The 21,314-nt window shown below is 35.2% G+C and overlaps 1 protein-coding gene across 1 annotated transcript; it reads left to right on the top strand.

Annotated features, from left to right (window-relative positions):
• Positions 1-13,184: 13,184 nt before the first annotated feature.
• Positions 13,185-19,591, top strand: LOC134254381 (uncharacterized). Its single transcript, XM_062736913.1, has 2 exons — positions 13,185-13,442; positions 18,037-19,591. Exon 2 carries the CDS (start codon positions 18,662-18,664, stop codon positions 19,589-19,591), a length of 930 nt encoding a protein of 309 aa, XP_062592897.1. The 5' UTR covers positions 13,185-13,442; positions 18,037-18,661.
• Positions 19,592-21,314: the final 1,723 nt, after the last annotated feature.

Below are 21,314 nucleotides of genomic sequence, written 5' to 3' on the forward strand. Positions count from 1 at the left end.
ATATTTTGAAAAGAAAGCGAAAGGTTAATGAGAGGAAGAAACCAGAATCAGGAATCCACTACATTTAATTTCTTCATGACAGTGTCAAAACCCACACTCCCTGAAGAGTAAAGCAGTTTGGGGGATAAAAAGAACGTCACACCAACAATATTCGCCAGATCTTTCGCCTTTTGACTTGTTTCATTTTCCAAACTTGAAAAAACACCTTTCAGAACGAAGAAACAAGTCCAGGAAATCATAAGATCTGCCATTTTATGTTCTCCTTCGCTTTTCCGAACATAAATTATTTCCTGTTCTAATATAAAATGAAACAAAACACAGAGTATAGGGTAAGACATAGTTAGCCATTTATTAAAGTCAAATTGTACAAACATCATCGCGTCCGTTGGAGGACAAATCGGTATCCATAATGAAGGAGGCGACAACGTTGGGCAGATTAAATTAAAATACATTTATGAACACTAGTCTTCAATAGTACCAATTCTTTACCTTCCTTTTACAATGTTTGAAAGAAATAATTTTAATTAAATATCACAGAATAAGAAGATATTTAACACGATATTTATAGTCCCAACTTCACTGAAAATATACTTTAGATTTTAGTCTTTTTGGGTTGTACTCCATAAATGAAAATAATATGACACACATAAGAACAATTATGCTTCCCTCGCCGCCCAGGAAAAACCATAGATAAAAAACAATCTTATGTTGAAAAAAACTATGGAAACCTGTAAGTCCGCAGCAATTGCGAGGTAAACGAAATGAATGGCGGACTCATTCTCACAAACTTAACACAAAAGTCATTAATTATAATGCACAATAAATTGACTTATTTAAATAGAGCTAAGAAAATAAAAACATATTAGAATGACTATAAACAGTACATCAAATCATATGCGGCATTATTGAAGGGATTCTAAAAGGAGAAGAATACATAACTGCAGCTGAAAGGTGAAATCAGTAAACATCCTGATTGAGAGAGGTTTCCTGTTCAACAAAACTTTTTTTTAAATATCTGAAAATGCATCTAAATGAATTGTCGAAAATAATATTCATAAAAACTTGTAAGTCGTTGGCTAACTTTTGTCGAGTGATTACAATAGCCAATTCCAAGATTTAAATACCCTAAACCGAATGCATGCACATTACTACGATAAACGAAATAGTGCCACTCAAATTGCCAACATCAAAATTAATTTAAATACCCAATACTTGCCAGCCTTGCTGGTCCAGTGGAATGAGCGAAAGCTCCCAAAATCAAAGGTCACCGGTTCAAATCCATCGAGGGACACGCATATTTTTCTACTTTTTAAAACCGAAAAGAAATTTATTTATGTTTTCCTTCGCTTCGCTCATCCGAACATAAATTATTTCCTGTTCTAATATACAATAAAACAAAACACAGAGTATAGGGTAAGACATAGTTAGCCATTTCGAATAACAAACGTCGGGTGAGTGGAACTTTGTACACAGATTGTCAGATTCGTTAAAGTGATTTTAACTTACACTAATTCAAATCCAAAATTATAGATATATAGAGAGAATATTATCAATATAAACCCTAAGATAACTATCTTTAGCAGACTTACTCCATCTTCTAAGCTGTTTTGAGAAAAACCTGTCTTAAATGTTATGCAATATGATTGCTGCTGCTGCAGCTCCAGCTGCTCTAAGGGAATCTAAGGGAATGTGTCCAGTACTTTGTACTATTTTCTCCAAGCTTAGATAATGCTCTTAAAGAAATACGATGATTTATTCATGCACAAATTATAAGGGCTGCTTCCTTGAAAATAATTTTAAACACTCAACTGGACAAAATGGAGAATTAATTCTTGCAAAATGCACCGAGTTACCCGTTCTGTATAAATCCTGATTTTGATTTCAATAATGCCAAATATAATATAAAAACTACACCATTTATAAAATTAAGAAATGTTATATTTACACAAGGTGGAATCAGAAGTTGATAAATCGATTAACTATGGATCTGACCCGGCAACAAAGACATACTAGTAGTCCATCCGTAAATCTGCAAAAATTCGACCTAGTGTGAAAGTGACAATGACTGAAAAAAAACGAGCAAAACACAATTGAACAATAATGACATCAGTACTAAACTGTGACGACAAAAAGGGAAATGTCAATTTAACAATAAAGCAACCGTGTATACTTGAGCAACATAACGTCTGTAAACCAATCAATATGAATTCTGAATCAAATCTATAACATGACATTAAAGATTGCATCTTTATAAAATACAGTCAACATAGTCTCAATATCTATGTAGAGATTTTGTCTCACAGTTAAAGTGGCTCTCAGCCTTGACTTACAGTTAAAATGGCTCTCAGCCTTGACTCACAGTTCAGGTGGCTCTTAGCCTAGACTCAAAAATCAGATGGCTCCCAGCCTACACTCACATTTCAGGTGGCTCTCAGCCAGTACTCACATTTCAAGTTTCTCTCAGATTAAGACTCCCAAGTCAGATAGCTCTCAGTCTTTACTTACAGTTCAGGTGGCTTCCAGCCTTGACTCACAGTTCAGGTGGCTCTCAGCCTAGACTAGAAGTTCAGACCGCTCTCAGCCTATACTCACAGTTTGGGTGCCTCTAAGCTTTGGCTCACAAATCAGGTTGTTCTCAGTCTATAGTCACAGTTCAGAAGCCTTTAAGCTTTGACTCACAAATTAAATGGCTCCCAGCCTGACACAAACAATTCAGTTGGCTCACAGCTTATACTCACATTTCAAGTTGCTCTCCGCTTAGACTCACAAATCATATAGAACTCAGCCTAGACTCCAAACCTTTCAGCCCATAAGAATCACATTTTTTAACCAATATTTCAAGCTCTCAGCATACACAATCTCAGTTTTACTCTTGAAGTCTTCCCTAAGCAACCTAGAATAACAGTTCCATAATATCTGAATCATGTATAAAACATGACAGAAAATCTTTTTTTTTTTAATTATAAAAAATACTAATAGTAAGTAAAGCTTACAACAAAATTTAATGTCCAAACATAGCTTAAACTTCAATACAGCTACGACATAAATACATTAGACAAAAAATAAGTTTGCGCAAATATGCTCTTACCATTAGATCCTGCTATGAGCAATTTAAAAAATAAATCTAGGTAAAACATACTCATTATGAACAACCACAAATGATTTGAATTGCCTCTAATTATCAACTAATAGGACCAAAAATGAAAAGATGTCTACCTATATAATGGTGTCCGTAGCTCTACAAAGAAGCATATGATTTATCATATAGTTGGTACCAAACTAACTGGAGGAATAATCCAGGCGTTGAATTTCTTCCAACTGTAATCTAAAGCGTCAACTCCAGAAATACTAGATGTCCAGAATTTGCTATAAAATAACTGATATTATTCCAATCGGCAAATAAATCCATGAAATAGATTGAATACCTAAAATCATGGGCAGAAACTTGTCAAAAACTTATATACAATGTGTATATTGCCAAATACTTTCTGAAAAGAAATTAATAGAACTTGATAAGACTCTGAGTTGAACCTAAACTCTTAAAGATTTTCTGTGTAGCCGATAAGTATAGTCAGATCACCTAATAAGTATACCTAATAAAACGAAGCCATTCAAGGGTTCCCAATATTCTTCTGTATGTTTGCAACACATCCTGCCTTATTCAAATTTAGATTTAAAGCATTTGCGATATCAAGACAAGATTCATAGCTAGATGCAAGACCGAAACGTCATCCAAAACATTACTATTCTATACCCCTTTTTCGCCAATGTTTTACTGAAGGTTTAAGTAGAAGAGTAAAAAGTTATGGAGCTAAGGTCAAAAGCTTAAACAGTAAAAACAATGTAAAAGAATATTCGAACGTCTTATACATAGTTACCATTTTTTGTTCAAATTTTGAAATGAAATTATTGACTTTTAATACTCTGAAGCATGTTTGGAACTCTTTAGTGTAAATTAATCATTTTGTACACTCTGTTTTAAAATGACATAGATCTTAGATAAGTAAAAATTCCCCTTACCTTGATAATTTTGAGCTAAAAATACATGATTTTCGAGAGTGGAAAAGAAATTAAATTTCATGATTAAAATTATACATTGCTTAAAAAGGATTAATTTCAAGGTCGCCATTTTTTTTAGGAACAGACTTAATGTTCAACGAAATAATAGGCTTAGGGACACATTCAAAATCATTAGAATAACTGTAAGATGTAGTGATGTAGTATTCACAATAAATTTGTCAGCAATAAAGCATTTTTTTCTCTCAAAATTCAACGCTATTATCTAAATTGCCTTTTACAATAATATCATTGTTTTGTTGTGGGCATGACACATCCATAATAATCAGCATTACGTACATCCCCATTGCCTTTTACTGATCTTTGGTTTTACTTATAGGAATCTGCAATGAATTTCTCTAAGCCAGCAAAATTACTACATTCAATAATTTTTTTTCTTTAAAAAAAATGCAATTCCGATAAAAGAATTATAAATCATTAATTATAGAAACCTTTCATAGTGATTAGCAAACTTAAAATCAAAATTCTTATCTGCTTTTGTTGAAATTGCTGTCCTGGACTCCAACAGTCCAAGTCCTCCTTATTCGAAATTATATGCAAAGAACTGGTAAGCCTCAACGTTGAAAAATATTTGGATAAATCGGCATTTCCAAAAAGGGCAATTGGCCCTCCACAATTCAGCACGTGCGTAATGGCGACTTTCAACAAAGTCAGGCATCGGGAAAACTTGTAAGTTGTTGGCTAACTTTTGTCGAGTGATTACAATAGCCAGTTCCAAGATTAAAATACCCTAAACCGAATGCATGCAACTTACTACGATAAACAAAATAATGCCACTCAAATTGCCAACATCAAAATTAATTTAAATGCCCAATACTTGCAAGCCTTGCTGGTCCAGTGGAATGAGCGAAAGCTCCCAAAACAAAGGTCCCCGGTTCAAATCCATCGAGGGACACGCATATTTTTCTACTTTTTAAAACCGAAAAGAAATTTATTTCCAGTATACTAAGGGTCAAACCCAAAAATGAGTTCTAAAAACAATCAGAAGTTGGAGAAAAAATTTACGAACACGTGTTTTAATTAAAAAAGAATATTAAGTTAAATCATAACGAATAAATCATTGAAAAGCGTCTATGGCTTCTTTCTGAGCACCGAGGACATTATCTATTGAACAGCCCTCGTAGTTATGATGAGGAAGGATATTGAAAACTGAAAATAAATTAATGTTTTGAAATCTGTTCTTTGGTATTAATCAACAATTTATGATGAAATAAAATTTATGATAAGATTTCCAAAATTTTAAAATGTGTGGTCCCAGGGTCATTGGTGTAATATCTGTATTTCAAAATTATAAATCATTATATCTTATGTTTATGTAAATCACTAGAACTATTTCTATAATTGTATTAATAACCTAATCACTCTTCTATTTCCCGCACTTTTATCATGTGATGCTTAAGCGCATGAATATCTTGCAACTGATGACCATGCAGTCTCCATTAAACAGTGAACTAAACAACATGTGTTTTTCTTCCAATGTCCTTTACACAAGGATATAATAATTGGTTCCTGTGGGTTGGGGTGCACAACTGGTTATAAAGAGGAAATGCATTTTCCTTTTGTTACTCTGGTCTACCTCTGGGCATTAAGTAACCAACGTGAGCATGCGAAGAGTATGGTTATGATGAGCAATGGTACCTCTTTCAAAATTGTGAATTGCATAGCCTCTGCTTTAAAACACGAACCAAATTCAATTGTTGGAAAGTTGTTGCATGATACTCAGGTGACCTATGAAGCCCGTGAGACTCTTGTTTTATATATAATTTTAAAAAATACTTTCAATTTCAGCACAACATGTAAGGCAAAATTGACAGAAATGGCCTTTTAACTTGATATTTTTTTAACGAAACAATACACATAAACTTTTAGAGTAATCTTATTTCTAAGAGGGTCCCTGAAGATCAGCAGATTTTTTTTTATCGAATACTTTCGTACAGTTGCTCAAAATAATTGAAATCCATAGGCTTCAAAACACAGTAAGATGGTTATAGTTCTAATTTAGGAACATAGCCGGGGTATTCGCTTGTCAGAAAATGTGCTTCAACTCTGAAGTGATTTTCTTTTCATTCGGCCTCTGATTTTAAAAATCATGTGATTTTTCTGTACAAAATACAATAAAATTAAGCTGAAAAAAAAACACCATGATAAACGGACACAATAAAACCTTTTTGTGTTTATATTGCCTGAAGGAAGGGATGTCTATAAAGAAACAATTGTATATAAAATGCTTGGTATTTAATTTCCGTTCATTGAATTGCAATTTAATTTATTCCCATGAAGTAAAAGCTTGTCCTTGTGTATTAAATACAAAGGAGATACATTTCATTTATTTCTCAGTTTCATGTCTCACTAACTGCTGAACTTCCGCCATTTGCGCACGCAGCTGTTTAACGGCGGGAAAGAGTGAGTTCTGTATCAAGGCAAGACCTGCTTGTGTCCTCTTTACGGTGTCCTTCAGTGGCGGATCCATCAGGAGCGTGGATTCCAATGCTTTCAGTCTTTCTGATATATCCATCACAGTCGGATTTTGCTCAATAAGCTTAGCTGCATCTGTAGGGGTTTGTAATTTTGATAACACCTTTGACATATTTTGTTTCATTTCTGACATGCTATTTCGCAGCTGTGTGAGTTGTTCTGACAAAGCTAGCACGGCAGATTCCTGGGAGTCCTTAATGTTTTTCACTTCTTTGCTTACTTTCGTAAGAATACCAGAAGCTGTTAAGTTGTTATTCGAAAGCGATTGCATCAGAGTTGCAAAATCCAACGACATGGTCATAATTTTGGTGTTGACTCCTGAGAGCTGGTTGACAACTCCTTCCAGTTTGTCCTCCATTGCATGATAATTATCCTCCAGTTTAGACATTTCTTTACTGTACGTGTCCGAGATGCTCAGAATTCTGTTTTGGTTTAATTCCACTTCATTATACAAGTGGCTGATTTTCGCCCCAGGCTCAGATTCTGCCGTTAAACATCGCCCACCATTGAAGAAAACGGCGGCAAAGTATACGAGAAAAACTGCGATTGCAAACTGGCTCATCTTGCAAGAAAGTCAAGATTGCAAGTGATATAACTGAACAACTTCACGTTCCTTTCTATCCCAGGTACTCAGAGTTCATCCTAAACAGTCCCATCCGAGGGAAGATTAAGTATGTTTGCATTAAACAATGGTTGCTCAATTTGTATGTAATTGAAGGATAATTGTGTCAAATGTTCGGTTGCTTACATACAACTGATAAGAAATGCTGACTTTTGGTAGAAGAACGGAAATTTGCGTTTAATTTGATGCAATTACCGTCTGAGGGTTTAAATGGTATAAAAATTGTGATTCATCGGTAAAATATGTAAAACATTTTTGCATAACACAATACCTGCACGGACCATGCATAAAATTTATGCAAACGAAAATATTTTACAAAAAATTTCTTTGCTATAAAAAGGGGGATGGGATTGATATATCATTGTTTGCAAATTGAACATACATGTAACATTAAGCGACTGATTTTAAGACGTTGGGTTAAAATCTATTCTAGGATAGAAATGATTTTGCACATAAGAATTTTTTTGAAACGTACAATCATGAAAATAAAGAGGAAATACAACCTTCCTAATGGGTAATTTAAGGACCACATATCTAAACGACGAGAATGTAAATTTAAATTTCAGAATTTAGTGGTTTGATTCCGGGAGCCAGGGTCCTTACAAGAGAATTTACGACTACGATCAAAATGTTATATTGCGAATAACTTTCTATCTTTGATAAATTTTAAATGATTTTAATCTTTTTAAAAAAGGCGTTTGAAAGTTCTTTTATATGCCAGTCCATTTTAACTGAATAATTCATTTAAGATTATTTTACGATCAACTAAAATGTTTTGGTCTCAATCGTTAAGTTTTTTTTGTTTTACGCCAGATGATGGGCCAGATATGAAAAAGAAAACCTTGACACTTTGTCAGAATGGATTAAATGTATTAGATCCATGTTAAAGTCACGTATTAAAAGATTGAGAGGCAGTATGATAACCATCTATCCTTTTGTGTTTTTATCCAGAAGTGAAAAAAAGAATTAGATAGATTACATGATCAGTACGTACTAGTCCCTGCCGACAGAGCAGGTAACAACATTGTCTTCGTTTGTAAAGCTCATTATATAAATTGTATTTTAGAAGAATTTAGATTTAATTCTACAAGTGGTAATCCTACTTATACTCATACTTCCCTTTCTAAGGAAGAAATTCTTCAAAATCAAATGTCAGTTTTAAATATTTTTAATATTCCACGTCACACAGCCAAAAGGAATTTGAACTACCCAATATATATATTGGATTCCGAAACTTCATTAAAAATCCTTACAAACAAAGATACATTGCGGGTTCCAGTAAATGTTCAACCAAGCCTCTTTCGTTGTTCCTCATTAAGATATTGACAGTAGTGAATGAGAAACTTCAGGAGTACTGTGCAACAATATATTCAAGAAGTGGTGTGAATCAGATGTGGATACTCAAAAATTCCAAAGAACTTTTGGACAATTTGAAATCACAAGATTTTACCAAAATCAACAGCTTAAAAACTTACGACTTTTCAACATTATATACAACCATTTCCTACGATAAATTAAAGCCCAGGCTTTTTGATATCATTGACATTTGCTTTTTTAATAAAAAATGGAACTCTTAAATTTACTTACCTGGTCATTGGTCATTTGCAAAATTATTTTGTTAAAACACATTCTGAATTCTCATGGGTACCAATTGCGCTCCGTTATTGGCGGACCTATTTTTACATTCATATGAAGCAGAATATGTGCAAAATCTTATGCGTGAAAAGTAGAAAACACTTGCGGTGGCCTTCAACTTGACATTTAGATATATCGACGACGTACTGTCAATTAACAATAGTAATTTCCATTCCTATGTCGATACAATATATCCTGGTGAGCTTGAGGTAAAAGATACCACAGAGTCTGACACATCTGTTTCATACTTGGATATTTTACTTGAAAAAGACGTTAATGGTAATCTAACAACCAAGCCATATGATAAACGTGATGACTTTAACTTTTCTATCGTCAACTTCCCGTACTTATGCAGAATATACCTTCATCACCTGCATACGGAGTGAATATATCTCAGTTGATTCGATACGCAAGAGCTTGCTCTACGTATTAACAATTTCTAAAACGAGGTAAATTATTGACAAGCAAATTGATGAAAGAATATCAACAGTCTCGTTTAAAGTCATCATTTTGTAAGTTCTATGGTCGTTACAATGACCTTGTCAGCAAATATAATTTATCATTGAGTCAAATGCTGACTGACGTTTTCATACTAATTGTTAGTCCATTATTTATAAACTGAATTGACGACGGATTTTTCCGTTATTTCCTGATCATGACAAGGAGCATACGGCGGGTGTGACCGGTCAGCAGGGGTGCTCACTCCTCCATGGCACCTGATCCCACCTCTGATGTTTCGGAGGTCTGTGTTTGCTCTGCTCTTATTTTGTATTGTTTTATGGACTTTGAAATTGAATACTATTCGTTATCTCCATATCCTTCTTGTAGGAAGGGACTGTTACAACACACATTGCAAAAATACGCACTTTGAAAAAAAATTGTTTTATAAGTAAGTTAATATCGACCATATTAACGCACTTTGAAAAAATGTGTATGGCTTGGTCAATATTCTTGCAAATCTTAGATATGATAAATGATTGAACCCGTTTGATAACTCTTTGGTGATAAGGTCACTTCAGAATGTGAAAGTGAGCGATTTTGATTTATCCATACTTTGAAAATTCTTTTTCTCTTAAATGTTTTACTATACTTAATTTTTCTAATTTGCATGCATTTTATATGTAAAGTAAAATTTACTGAAAGTTTTTAACATCATACCAGTTATACAAATACATACATTTGGGTGTAGCATATGTATCGGTACCAGGAGGGGGGGGGGTCTAAGACACACAGATGTTTCGCAAAGATATATAGATATTGAAAATCGGGGCTTACCTTTGAAGGGGGGGTGTCCACTTTTAGTTTGCTACCGACGGCTATGTACAATGTATAAGAAAAAAAAGAGTTGGGCCGAGAGGTCTTCTACTTGTTCCCAATGAGGTTAAATGAGTACATGCAAATTTAACCGTTTTTCGAAAGATTTAATTAAAACAAATTGATTCGCTCCATTACTTAAATCTAAGCCTAGAATTTTTTGTTTATACATATTTTTTTTCAAAGTGCGTTAAAAGTCCCCATGGTAAAATGTTTATGTACACTCTAAACGCACTTTGAAAATGTTTTTGAGCGTGTACCAAGGGACTCATGCATTGGATCATTTATGATTATAGATGTCCCAGCTTTGCTGAGGTCTTCATTACTAATATGTTTGTTGTCTTCGGAATTCCCATGGGAATTAATTATATCATGCACTCACCTAGTGGTAGCTGAGCTACCATGCATTTAGCATAAGCCATAGCTGTTTATAAGCACTTACTCTGCTAAATGTCTATCAACTCACTTAGTGGTAGCTCAGCTTCCCAGTAGCGGATTCAGAACTTTTGAAAGGGGGGGGGGCAACCAGTTTGAGGTCAGGGTAGGGGCCCACGCCACGCCAAAAAACATTGATTTGTCAAATATTGTGTATTTTTTGGACTCAAAAGGGGAGCCCGGGCCCCCTGGGCCCCCTCTAAATCCGCCAGTGCTACCATCCATTTAGCACAAACCATACACGTAGCTGTTTATCATCACTTACTGCTAATTGTCTATGGACTCACCTAGTGGTAGCTCAGCTACCACCCATTTAGCACAAACCATATTTTTTACCTTTCAAAGTTTGTCATGTTCAACCAGGTAGCTATGGTCTTTTTGAAAAGCCTTTTCAGCTCTAAAGATCATCAGTTCAGCACAATATTTTAATTGTTTATCACAGCATACATTGTTACTGTTTTAATGGATAACTTTTGCTATTGACCGAGACATTTAAGGAGGCTAGTGGGTCAACTAATTATCTTTTTATTAACCATCAAATATAACTTAAATTTTGGGATATGATATGTAAAGCTGTCAACTATCATTTCGCAAAGAAAAATTTCATACATTTTAGCTTTAAATTTTGATCATTTTATTATATCTTTATATGGAGCTATTCTTCTAATGGAGATCAAAATAGTCTAAAAATGACCACGACCACCCAGCCTCTTTAAATTTCTACGTCAGGGTGAGTTCTGTATCTGTATCTGTATCTGTATTTATACGTCGAAGTGACCAATACTGGCTTTTCTACGACGGTGAGAGAGCGCGTGTCGGACTTATTGACACAAGCTGTCGAGGGCGGTCTTGAAGGCCTCGACAGACTTAGCGCAAACTATATTGTCCTCCAGATGGTTCCATTTGATGACTGTGTCCACAAAGAATGATGAGCGGTATTGGTTAGTTTTCGTAGATGTTGTTTCGAGACACTTGCTGTTATTTTTGACTTGAGATGAAAGAATGTTTGTATTTTCACAATTATCGAATGTTTTTAATTTGATTTGGCGTCTAGGCTTAGCTTTTTGAATGAAGTTGTGAGTTGGTAGCCCTGGCACCAACCCCTCAACCACCTTATAGAGCATAATGAGTCGCAAGCTGGTCCTTCTATGCTGGAGCGGTTGTAAGTCCAGTTCCTTGGCCTTGGTGGTGATGAAGCCCTCTTCCCTGTTGTGTTAGTCTCGTTTTATGAAACGGATGGCTTTGCGTTGGACACGTTCGAGCTTATCTATGTCCTATTTTTGAAATGGGTCCCAGACTATTGATCCGTATTCAAGTGTTGATCGCACCATGGAGACGTAGGCTGTTTTCCTGCAGTTCTCGGTACGGTGTGATAAATTTCGTCGGAGAAATCCTAATGTTGAATGAGCTTTTTTAGTGATCTTGTTGATGTGAGTTGACCACTTTAAGTCTGACGAAATTTGTAGTCCAAGATAGGGGTTATTTTCAACCTCTTCCAGCACGTGATTGTCCAGTGTATAGAATTTGCTGTTTTTTTGGCGTATGCTCATGATGTAGCATTTTTTGGCGTTGAAACGCATACCCCAGTCATTGTCCCACTTTTGCAAGTTGTGAAGGTCTTCCTGTAGTTTTTCCTGATCTCCATAGTTGTTGATTTGTCGGTATAAGAGGCAATCGTCTGCGAACAGTCGGACTTGTGATGTTACGGAGTCTGGGAGGTCGTTAATGTGGCATAAAAAGAGCAGCGGCCCGAGGACTGTGCCTTGCGGCACCCCGGACTCCACTGACACCGCCTCTGATTTCTCGCCCTCTACTACTGTTCTCATTGTCCTTCTTGTAAGGAATGATGTTAGCCATGATAGTGTACTTCCTCTTATGCCGTACTGACTGAGTTTATGGAGTAGTTTCTGATGTGGAACAGTGTCAAAAGCTTTAGAGAAGTCCAAAATTGCCAAATCTGTTTTTTTCCTTTGTCATAATTTATCAGCAGGTCGTTCATTGTTGTTAGAAGTTGTGTCTCACAGGAGAACCCAGATCTGAAGTCATGATTAAGCGTTGTTAAAATTTTGTTTTTTTCTAGGTGTTTCAGTATGTGTCGACAGATGATATGTTCCAATAATTTGCTAGATACTGATGTTAATGACACAGGCCTGTAGTTCTCAGCTTGGTGTTTGTCGCCCTTTTTATATATACATGAGATGTTAGCATCCCGCCAGTCCGTTGGGAGTTCTCCTGAGTCTAGTGATAGCTGGAAGATTGTTGCTAGACTTGGTGCCAGTTGTTCTGCAAATTCCTTGAGAATCCTGTTTGGTATGTTGTCTGGCCCTGATGCTTTAGATGGATTTACCTTGCTGAGTAATTTCATGACTCCCTCTATATTTATTTTGATTGCCTGGATTGGATTTTTGCAGGTTTTTGATGTTTTCGGCATTGGTCCATGCTCTTTTATCAGCCAATGTGCGCGCCCATTTACATTACAGGTCACCTGTCTGTATATCGAGGATCAGACAGGCACAGTCTACAGAGTGTATAGAGACTGCACTTGGGGATCGCAATCGCGTCATCTCAGGTCTTTCCGTCAGAAGGCGAAAAAAAACCTCGAAAGTGTACATCACCGGATGTTAAAAATTTCCTGTTTATTCAAGTATAGGATGGTCGGTATTAGAAGTCCCTTCTATAGTATATTTTAGGTAATATCATTACATTGAATAAAGTTAAACTCCATATTCCACAGATTAATGGCCTCCATGCATTTATTTCAAAGATCGTGAAAAGGGGGTTGTCATGGCGTCTACGTAATACATTTTTCTGCTAATCGGAAAGGCCCGAGAAGTTGCGATTGTTGGAGATCGATCAACAGGACGGCTGCCATTACTGAAGTCAGGTAAGAAACGTGTTAGCCGGTAGTTCCAGCTTTAACTATAGACATAAAGATTTTTTATATACCTTTTAAAATAGTTTTCTTTATATGTCAAATCTATACTAAACAAGAGGCCCATGGACAATACCAGAGCACATATTTTGTAAAATCAGATTGATAATTTGTTATAGCTAATTTGGAATTTGTGATGAAAAATTAAGAATTTGTTTTAACAAATTGATGATTTGTTTTAAGGTTTAACCAAAGGCCAGCATGACCAAAAAATTATTTTTACAATATCTCCAAGACTTTGTGGTTTATAAAGTTAAAGTTTTTACAGTTTATAAATATGTCATTGATTAACAGAGAGAACGTATCACCTTGAAAACATACACTTAAAAAAAGAATATTTATCGAAAAAATTATTTTAAAAAATGCATTTTACAAAATACATCTAAGTACATCTTAACTTTTAGTGAAATTCGTTCATCATTGCAGAAACAAAATATGCTTATCAATGAAAGGCAAATATAGGACTTCGATAGCCCCTGGAAAGTTGTTTTTCCTGTTTGTTGGGACTTGAAACCGAAAGTACAATGCAAATGGCGAGTGGGTTTTATATGAGTCTTGTCATATCATGCTTTCAACAGCAGCCTTTCAGAGACCATTCACGTCGAACTTGCCCTTCATTATTTCTACAATGATGATTTTTATTAAAAGTACAGGATCAAACAGGTGCATTTAAAAAAAATATGCAAGACTTTTGATATATTTTCTGTCAAAAAATATTTTTTTTCAAAAATATTTATTTTCAAATGATACGTTCTATCTGTTAATCAATGATATATTATAGACTGTAAAAGTTTTAATTTTATACCTCACATAGTTTTGGAGCTATTGTAAAAATAAAATTTTGGACATACTGAAAAGCAAATTTATCATCTCATCTGTTAAAACAAAATATTAATTGGTAAACAAATTAATAATTTGTTATGACAAATTACTAATCTGTTAAACAAATTACTATTTGAAAAAAAAAACAAATTAATACAAGCAATTCAAAGAAGTGTGGTCCCCCGCTTTCGGTGTCTTTTTAAATGACATTTTGTGTCTAATATGAACGCCCTATCATAAGTCATCTATTTAGAAATTATCACTGAACTCTAAGGTCAAGATCAAAGGGTTAACGTTCTTGGTATCCAATAAGAAGTCTCAACAAAAGAATTACACATGTGAAGTATGAAAGCCCTAGCCCTTACCATTCGAAAGTGATGGTCAAGGTTAAAGTTTTCTCATAAGTACAAAAAATCTCCAAGGTCAAGGTCAAAAGGTCAAGGTTGTTGGTATCAAATGAAAGGTCTTGCCACAAAAAATACATGTGAAATTTGAAAGTCCTGGTATCTACTGTTCCAAAGTTGTTGCTAAGGTCAAAGTTTTTGAAAAGTAGGTCAAAGAAGGTGCCCATAACTTTTGATTTAGGGAGCTATGACTTTTATATTTCACAAGTGTATTCCTTGCGTCAAGACCTTTATTTGGGTACCACCAAATTTGACCTTTTGACCTTGTAAATTTCCGTACTTAACTTGTGAAAAACTTTAACCTTGGCCATAACTTTTGAACGATAAGGAATAAGGCTTTCATATTACATATATGTAATCCTTGTAAGAAGTCCCTCCATTGTATAACAAGAACTTGACACTTTGACCTTGACCTTTGAGATCGACCTACTTAAAAAAAGCAGACCTTGAACATTTTTGAAGGGTTAGAACTAGGGTTTTTATACTTCACATATAAAATCCTTTTGACAAGACCTTTCATTTGATATGAAGAACCTTGACCCTTTGACCTTGACCTTGGAGTTTGACCTATTTTTACACAAAAATTCCAAAGTTTTCTTTTGGCCCTAATTTTTAAATGGTAGATACTAGGAATTTCATATTTCAAATATCAATTCTTTTTTGGAAAAACTTTAACCTTGGCCATAACTTTTAAACGGTGAGTGCTAGGGCTTTCAAACTTTAAATATGTCATCCTTGTGAGAAGACCTTTCATTGGATATCAACAATTTTGACCTTTTGACCTTGACCTTGGAGTTTGACCTACTTTTTACAAACTTTAATCTTTGACATAACTTTTGAACAATAGGGGCTGGAGCTTTCATGTTTCACATATGTAATTCTTGTGACAAGACCTTTCCTTGGATATCAAGAACCTTGACCCTTTGACCTTGATCTTGGAGTTTGACCTCCTTTTTACAAACTTTAAAACTGACCATAACTTTTGAACGGTAAGGGCCAGCGCTTTCATACTTCCCATATGTATTTTTTTAGACAAGGCTTTTCTTTAGAAACCAGCAACCTCGACCTTTTGACCTTGATCCCGGAGTTTGTCCTACCTTTTAAAATGTTAACCTTGGTCATAACCCTTGAACAGGTGGTGCTTGGTTTTTATATTTAACATTTGTATATCTTGTGAAAAGGCCTTACTTTAAGTACCAACATATTTGATTTGTATTTGAGAAAGGTTAACCTTCGCTATGTTGCCATACGGGGGCATCAGTGTTTCACAAACACATCTTGTTTTTTTTAACTAATCATAGCTCTCAAAAAAAGATTTCCATATGTTTGATGTATTATGCCCCCTCCTACCCGGAAGTGAATATGATTTGGTTAATTTCAAATATACCTTACCTGAGAATGCTTCTGAATTAATATGACTGACAAATCATGAATTTTCCTTTCTTGGTAAGAAGATTTTAACGATGTATCCTATAGCTATGCATTCTCCTGTTAAACTTTGATCACCAATTTTGGCTTCTCCCTAAGCATGAGGGTCATGATATGAACAATCTTTTCAAAAATTAAACTTCTTGAGGATGCTAACATATACATATGTCTAATCATTGCTTTACAGTTCTTGAGAAGATTTTAAAAAAAAATTGTCCCCTATATATTTCTATGTAAATCTTTAAATGCCCATTCTGATCTAAATCCTTGCCTTGGGATCTTGTTTTGAACAAACTTGAATTTACACAAGCTAAGGATGCTTCTATTTAAATATATCCAATCATGGCTGTACTGTTCTTGAGAAGATTTTAAAGTTTACTTTATTTATATTTGTTATTCTTTGATGCCGTGGCCCCACCCTACCCCCAAGGGTCATGAATTGAATATACTTCAAACAAAAATCTACACTACCAAGGAACACTTCTGATTAATTATCACCAATAATGCTTTTGCACTTCTTGAAAAGATATTTAAAGATTTTTCCTATACATTTCTATGTAAAACTTTGATTGCCCATTATGAACCCATGCTACCCTCGGGCTTCGAGATTTGAACATTATGTCAGAAATGTACATTATGTCAGAAAGTTTTCAAAAACGTTTCTACATGTATCTATGAAGTGGTTCTTGAGAAGAAGTTTTTTAACAAGAGACTCATGGACAAAATCGCTCACCTGAATAACTTTAGACATTCTGTTATTTTACAGATTTCCCTCTCTGTAATACTTATTGTGACCACGCCCTATCCCCGGGGGTCATTATTCGAACAATTTAAAATATACACTACCCCCAGGATGCGACAACATAAGTTTCAACTTTCTTGCCCGGTGGTTCTTGAGAAGAAGATTTTTAGTGTTTTCTTATATGTTTCAATGTGCAAATTGAATTATCTATAGTGGCCTCGTCCCCCCGAAAATTATGATAAATTGTCAGATGAGAATGTTAGCTACTATGCACCAAAATCAGTGTTCTGAATAACTCAATCGTAAAATGAATGACGTCACGTAAGGAAAACGCTAAACAGCCCAAAACAAGTGCAAATTGATGGCGAGTTTGTAAACAAATCTTGTTGTGCTAATTGGTGAATCTAAGGAACACGCATTGTTTTTCAATATTCACAGACGATATGAATTTTTTGTAATCTTCGTACAGTTTACGGAAGTTCCATGGGATGTGATTTTCGAATTGCTTAAGTAAGGCCTAAGGCAACAGCGGGTTACTAAACAGTTTCTTGCTAATTTTCCCCTATAGAACGTGTTAACGTTTTCAGAGGACCTAGAATGGTTTCCTTCCAACCGTGACGATGACGTTTACGCGAAACAGAGTCACGTTATGACTGGGTTATTTGTGCTGCCGCATGTTTAATCCACAAAAACCCCTGTTAATACAGTAGACTATTATAATTATTAATTCAACCCAAAATTTAAAGACACCAATGCGCAATTTGAGTTTTTGAGCGAGTCAACTTCACGATTGTGTTCCTCTCACTGGTGGATGCCCGTGTCGTTTGACTAATTTTTCGGCGTTGTTACCCATGCCCGGCATAACTAGGGTTTGAAAGATAAAAAATCTCATGAATTCCATGCAAAAGAGAATCAAGGCTGTAACAGATACGCGGGGGAGACATTGAAGACAATGAGAGATTTCGATTTTCAGTTCTTAGGGGTATCGTCATATGAGTTTCAATGACTCATGAATTATAATACAAAATCAAATAAAACTTTGGTAACATTTTCTTTAAAGATGATTTTAAAAGGAATACTGAAAATGATAAAAAGAAAAATGAATTTGATTCGCCTCAAAAGTTTACCCTGCGTTTCTTTTTCCATTTAGCATAATTATGGACCCCGTTACCAGTGCCCAGGACGTGATGCGATGTGACCTGTGTGAGACCGCTGTGGTTCAGATGCACTGTGATACATGTCTTGTCAACCTGTGTAAGACCTGTGTGGGAGAACACTTCTCTACTGGTCTATCAAAACCTCATAAAATTGTTGACTTCAAGGACAGAAAATCTACCCTCTCTACCCGGAATGTACATCTCATGAAAAGGAGCGATGTGAAATGTACTGTAAAAATGTGACATTCCTGTATGTAGCAACTGCCTTGAATCTAATCAACATTTAGGTCATGAATTGTGTAAATTCTTGCGAGTTCTGTATGAAAAGAAGGATATGATTATAAAAGAGAGAAAGGAATTAAATGAAACAATTTATCCAACCTACCAGGACATTGCCTATGATGTACAAAATAGAATGAGTCAGTTAGAAAAGGAATATGAAGATCTCTCATCATCCATAACAAAACATGGAGAGGACTGGCACAGAGAAATTGACAAACTTGTCAAGAAACTTAAAGAAGAAGTTTATAAAATGAAAACACACAGATACAAACTATACAGAAACATCTGAATGAAATTAACAAGAACATTTGTGACATCAAGAAGGAAATCAAATCAATGAAAACTGCTATAGATACCAATGGCATGTCCAAACTGTATAGTGTAACATCAAATGTACACATATACAGAAATCTTCCTCACAAAATTATGCCGTTTTTACCTAAATTTATTCCAGGAAAAATCAAAGAAGAAGCAATGAGTGAATTTTTCGGAGCCTTATCATCAAGTTCTTTAGCAACAGATAAACATGGCTACAGCATGAAGACAACACCAAAATCAGCAGAAGCTGGATCCTCATCCCCAGTCAAACAGTTGCTTGATGAACCAAAGACTGTCGCCACCATAAAAAATAGGTATGCTTACATAAACAATGTGGCCCGTCTGAGTGATGAAGAAATCTGGATAAGTGGAGATGACAGTACCATGGAACTCTACAGCATCAACCAGGGATCACTTCTCAAGTCAATCACAACCAAGTCAGGCAACTGGCAATATAACATAGCAGTAATAAAAAGTGGAGATTTAGTTTATACTGATTACAGAGATAGAACTGTGAACATTGTGAAGAATGAGAAGATAGAAGAGGTGATCAGATTACAGAACTGGATACCAAAAGGTATCACTGGTACTTCCTCTGGTGACCTCCTGGTTATCATGGACAGTGATGGTGACAAACAATCAAAAGTTGTTCGTTACTCTGGCTCTACAGAGAAACAAACCATTCAGTTCGATGATAAAGGTAAATTTCTCTTTTCTCCTAACTCTATTTATTACAAATTTATTACTGAGAACACGAACCAGGATATCTGTGTGTCTGATGATGAAACTGGAGCAGTAGTGGTGGTCAATCAGGCCGGGAAACTGAGATTTAGGTACATTGGACATACTCCTGCTCCAAAGAACGAGCCATTCAGTCCACAAGGAATCGCTACAGACAGTCAGAGTCACATCCTTACGGCCGATAGACACAACCTACTTTTGGACTAAGAAGACCATGGGGACTGTGTTTAGATACGAATGACAATCTGTTTGTTGCTGAATGTAGACACAAAAAAGTGAAGAAAATCAAATATCTGCAGTAAAATGCATTATTGTCTTGTATTAAGTATAATTGAAAAGCTATGTAATATTACTGGTGCATTAGTATGATCATTATAGAATCTTGCAATAATACACATTTCAATCTTAATTAACTGGAACTGTCCAAAAAAGACAAATACCCCCTCTGGGTTTTTCAGACAAGGTGCCAAATCACCAATATCTTATGTATCTAAGAGGTGTTCAAAATTTGCTTAGACATTTAGCATATTTAGAATTAAAATATAAGTGGCTAATTATACTTTTTTTAATAAATGAAATTATTATGAATTTGATCCTTAATCTTTAACGAGATGCATGTCAACTCATTACTCCCAAGGGATAAATAGATTTACGATAACTGCTTTGTAACGCCCTGTGTTTAATAAAAAAAGGCATACCTCTGTTGAAAAGAAAAATTTGTTTCCTTTTAAATTGCTATAAACTCAAATTCAATTTGCTACATACATGTATAATGAAAAAAATAATGTGTAACCTTGATGCAACGATTTTTCATAGGGTTACTGCACGACTCTTGGATTTGTAGGGACTATCTATAAAAAAAAACTTTAATTTGTTATACTTGGTGATTTTGTTTTTAGTTATTATGAATATTTTTAAACTGCAGTTAACATTTTTGTACAGGTGTACCAACTCTCAGTTCTAGATACTATGTCTCAAACCTTCATAAACGCGAAATGACAAAGTCAATAAAAATGGAGAGAAAAATACACGTGTAAAATGCATAAAATTACCCAATAGTGATGTAAATATTGAGCATTGATGAATATAGGGCAATTGAGCAGGTAGGGGATTTTTTGTGCCAGCACCTAAAGCGACACGGGACCTCGGTTTATACTGTCTCATCCGAAGGAACGGCCTCCACGGCCCACGGTGGGATTCGAACCTGCAAGGTAAGGATCAACTCCTTATTCTGCGACTCTAAAGCTGATGCTCTTTATTACCACTGCGCCATTCGGGCGACGAACGCTCCTGAAGATGGTTCATGTTGTTCAGTTTTGTTAATATTTATGTAACGGGAAATGTCTCCTTACACAAAATGATTATTTATAAACATTCAAAATATTTCAAAACAAATTTAAAAAGAGTTATTTCCTCTAAATAAAGTAATTCCAATTGCAAAATAAACGTGAGAGTGAAATTACTTCCAATGCACTACTCAAGGATAATTTTTTTAAAAGTGACTATATTTTTTCAAGTCCTTCACACACAAGTATTCAGTCTTTTTCATCCCTTACCGTCTCCCGCATGGCGCAGTGTTTAAGGCATCTGCTCTAGAGTTGCAAAATAATGAGCTGATCGAGGTCTCGTGTCGCAGTAGGTGTTGGCGCGAAAAAATCCCTTCCTGCTCAACGGCCTTGAGTGCCGAATATAGGACAATATTTGCAGCTCTCCATCGGCAAGTGGTGGCGTCTCCATATGAGTGAAAAATTCTCGAGAGGGACGTTAAACAATACACAATCAATCAATCATCCTAACCCTGAGATTTTTGATACAACCAATGACTGTTATCACTTTCGTATCTCTTGCAGCTTCTCAGCTTCTCCATAGAATGAGGGCAGACTATGTTCAAGTCATTATATTTACATGTATGGTATACCTGTTTCACAAG

This window comes from Saccostrea cucullata, unplaced genomic scaffold (assembly GCF_032062105.1).
Source record: "Saccostrea cucullata isolate Sc308-1 unplaced genomic scaffold, CSIRO_AGI_Scuc_v1 ctg6250, whole genome shotgun sequence".
Lineage (NCBI taxonomy): Eukaryota > Metazoa > Mollusca > Bivalvia > Ostreida > Ostreidae > Saccostrea > Saccostrea cuccullata.

Excerpts from the sequence above, each read along its gene's own strand:
- LOC134254381 (XM_062736913.1), top strand. The coding sequence starts at position 18,662 with ATGAAAACTGCTATAGATACCAATGGCATGTCCAAACTGTATAGTGTA.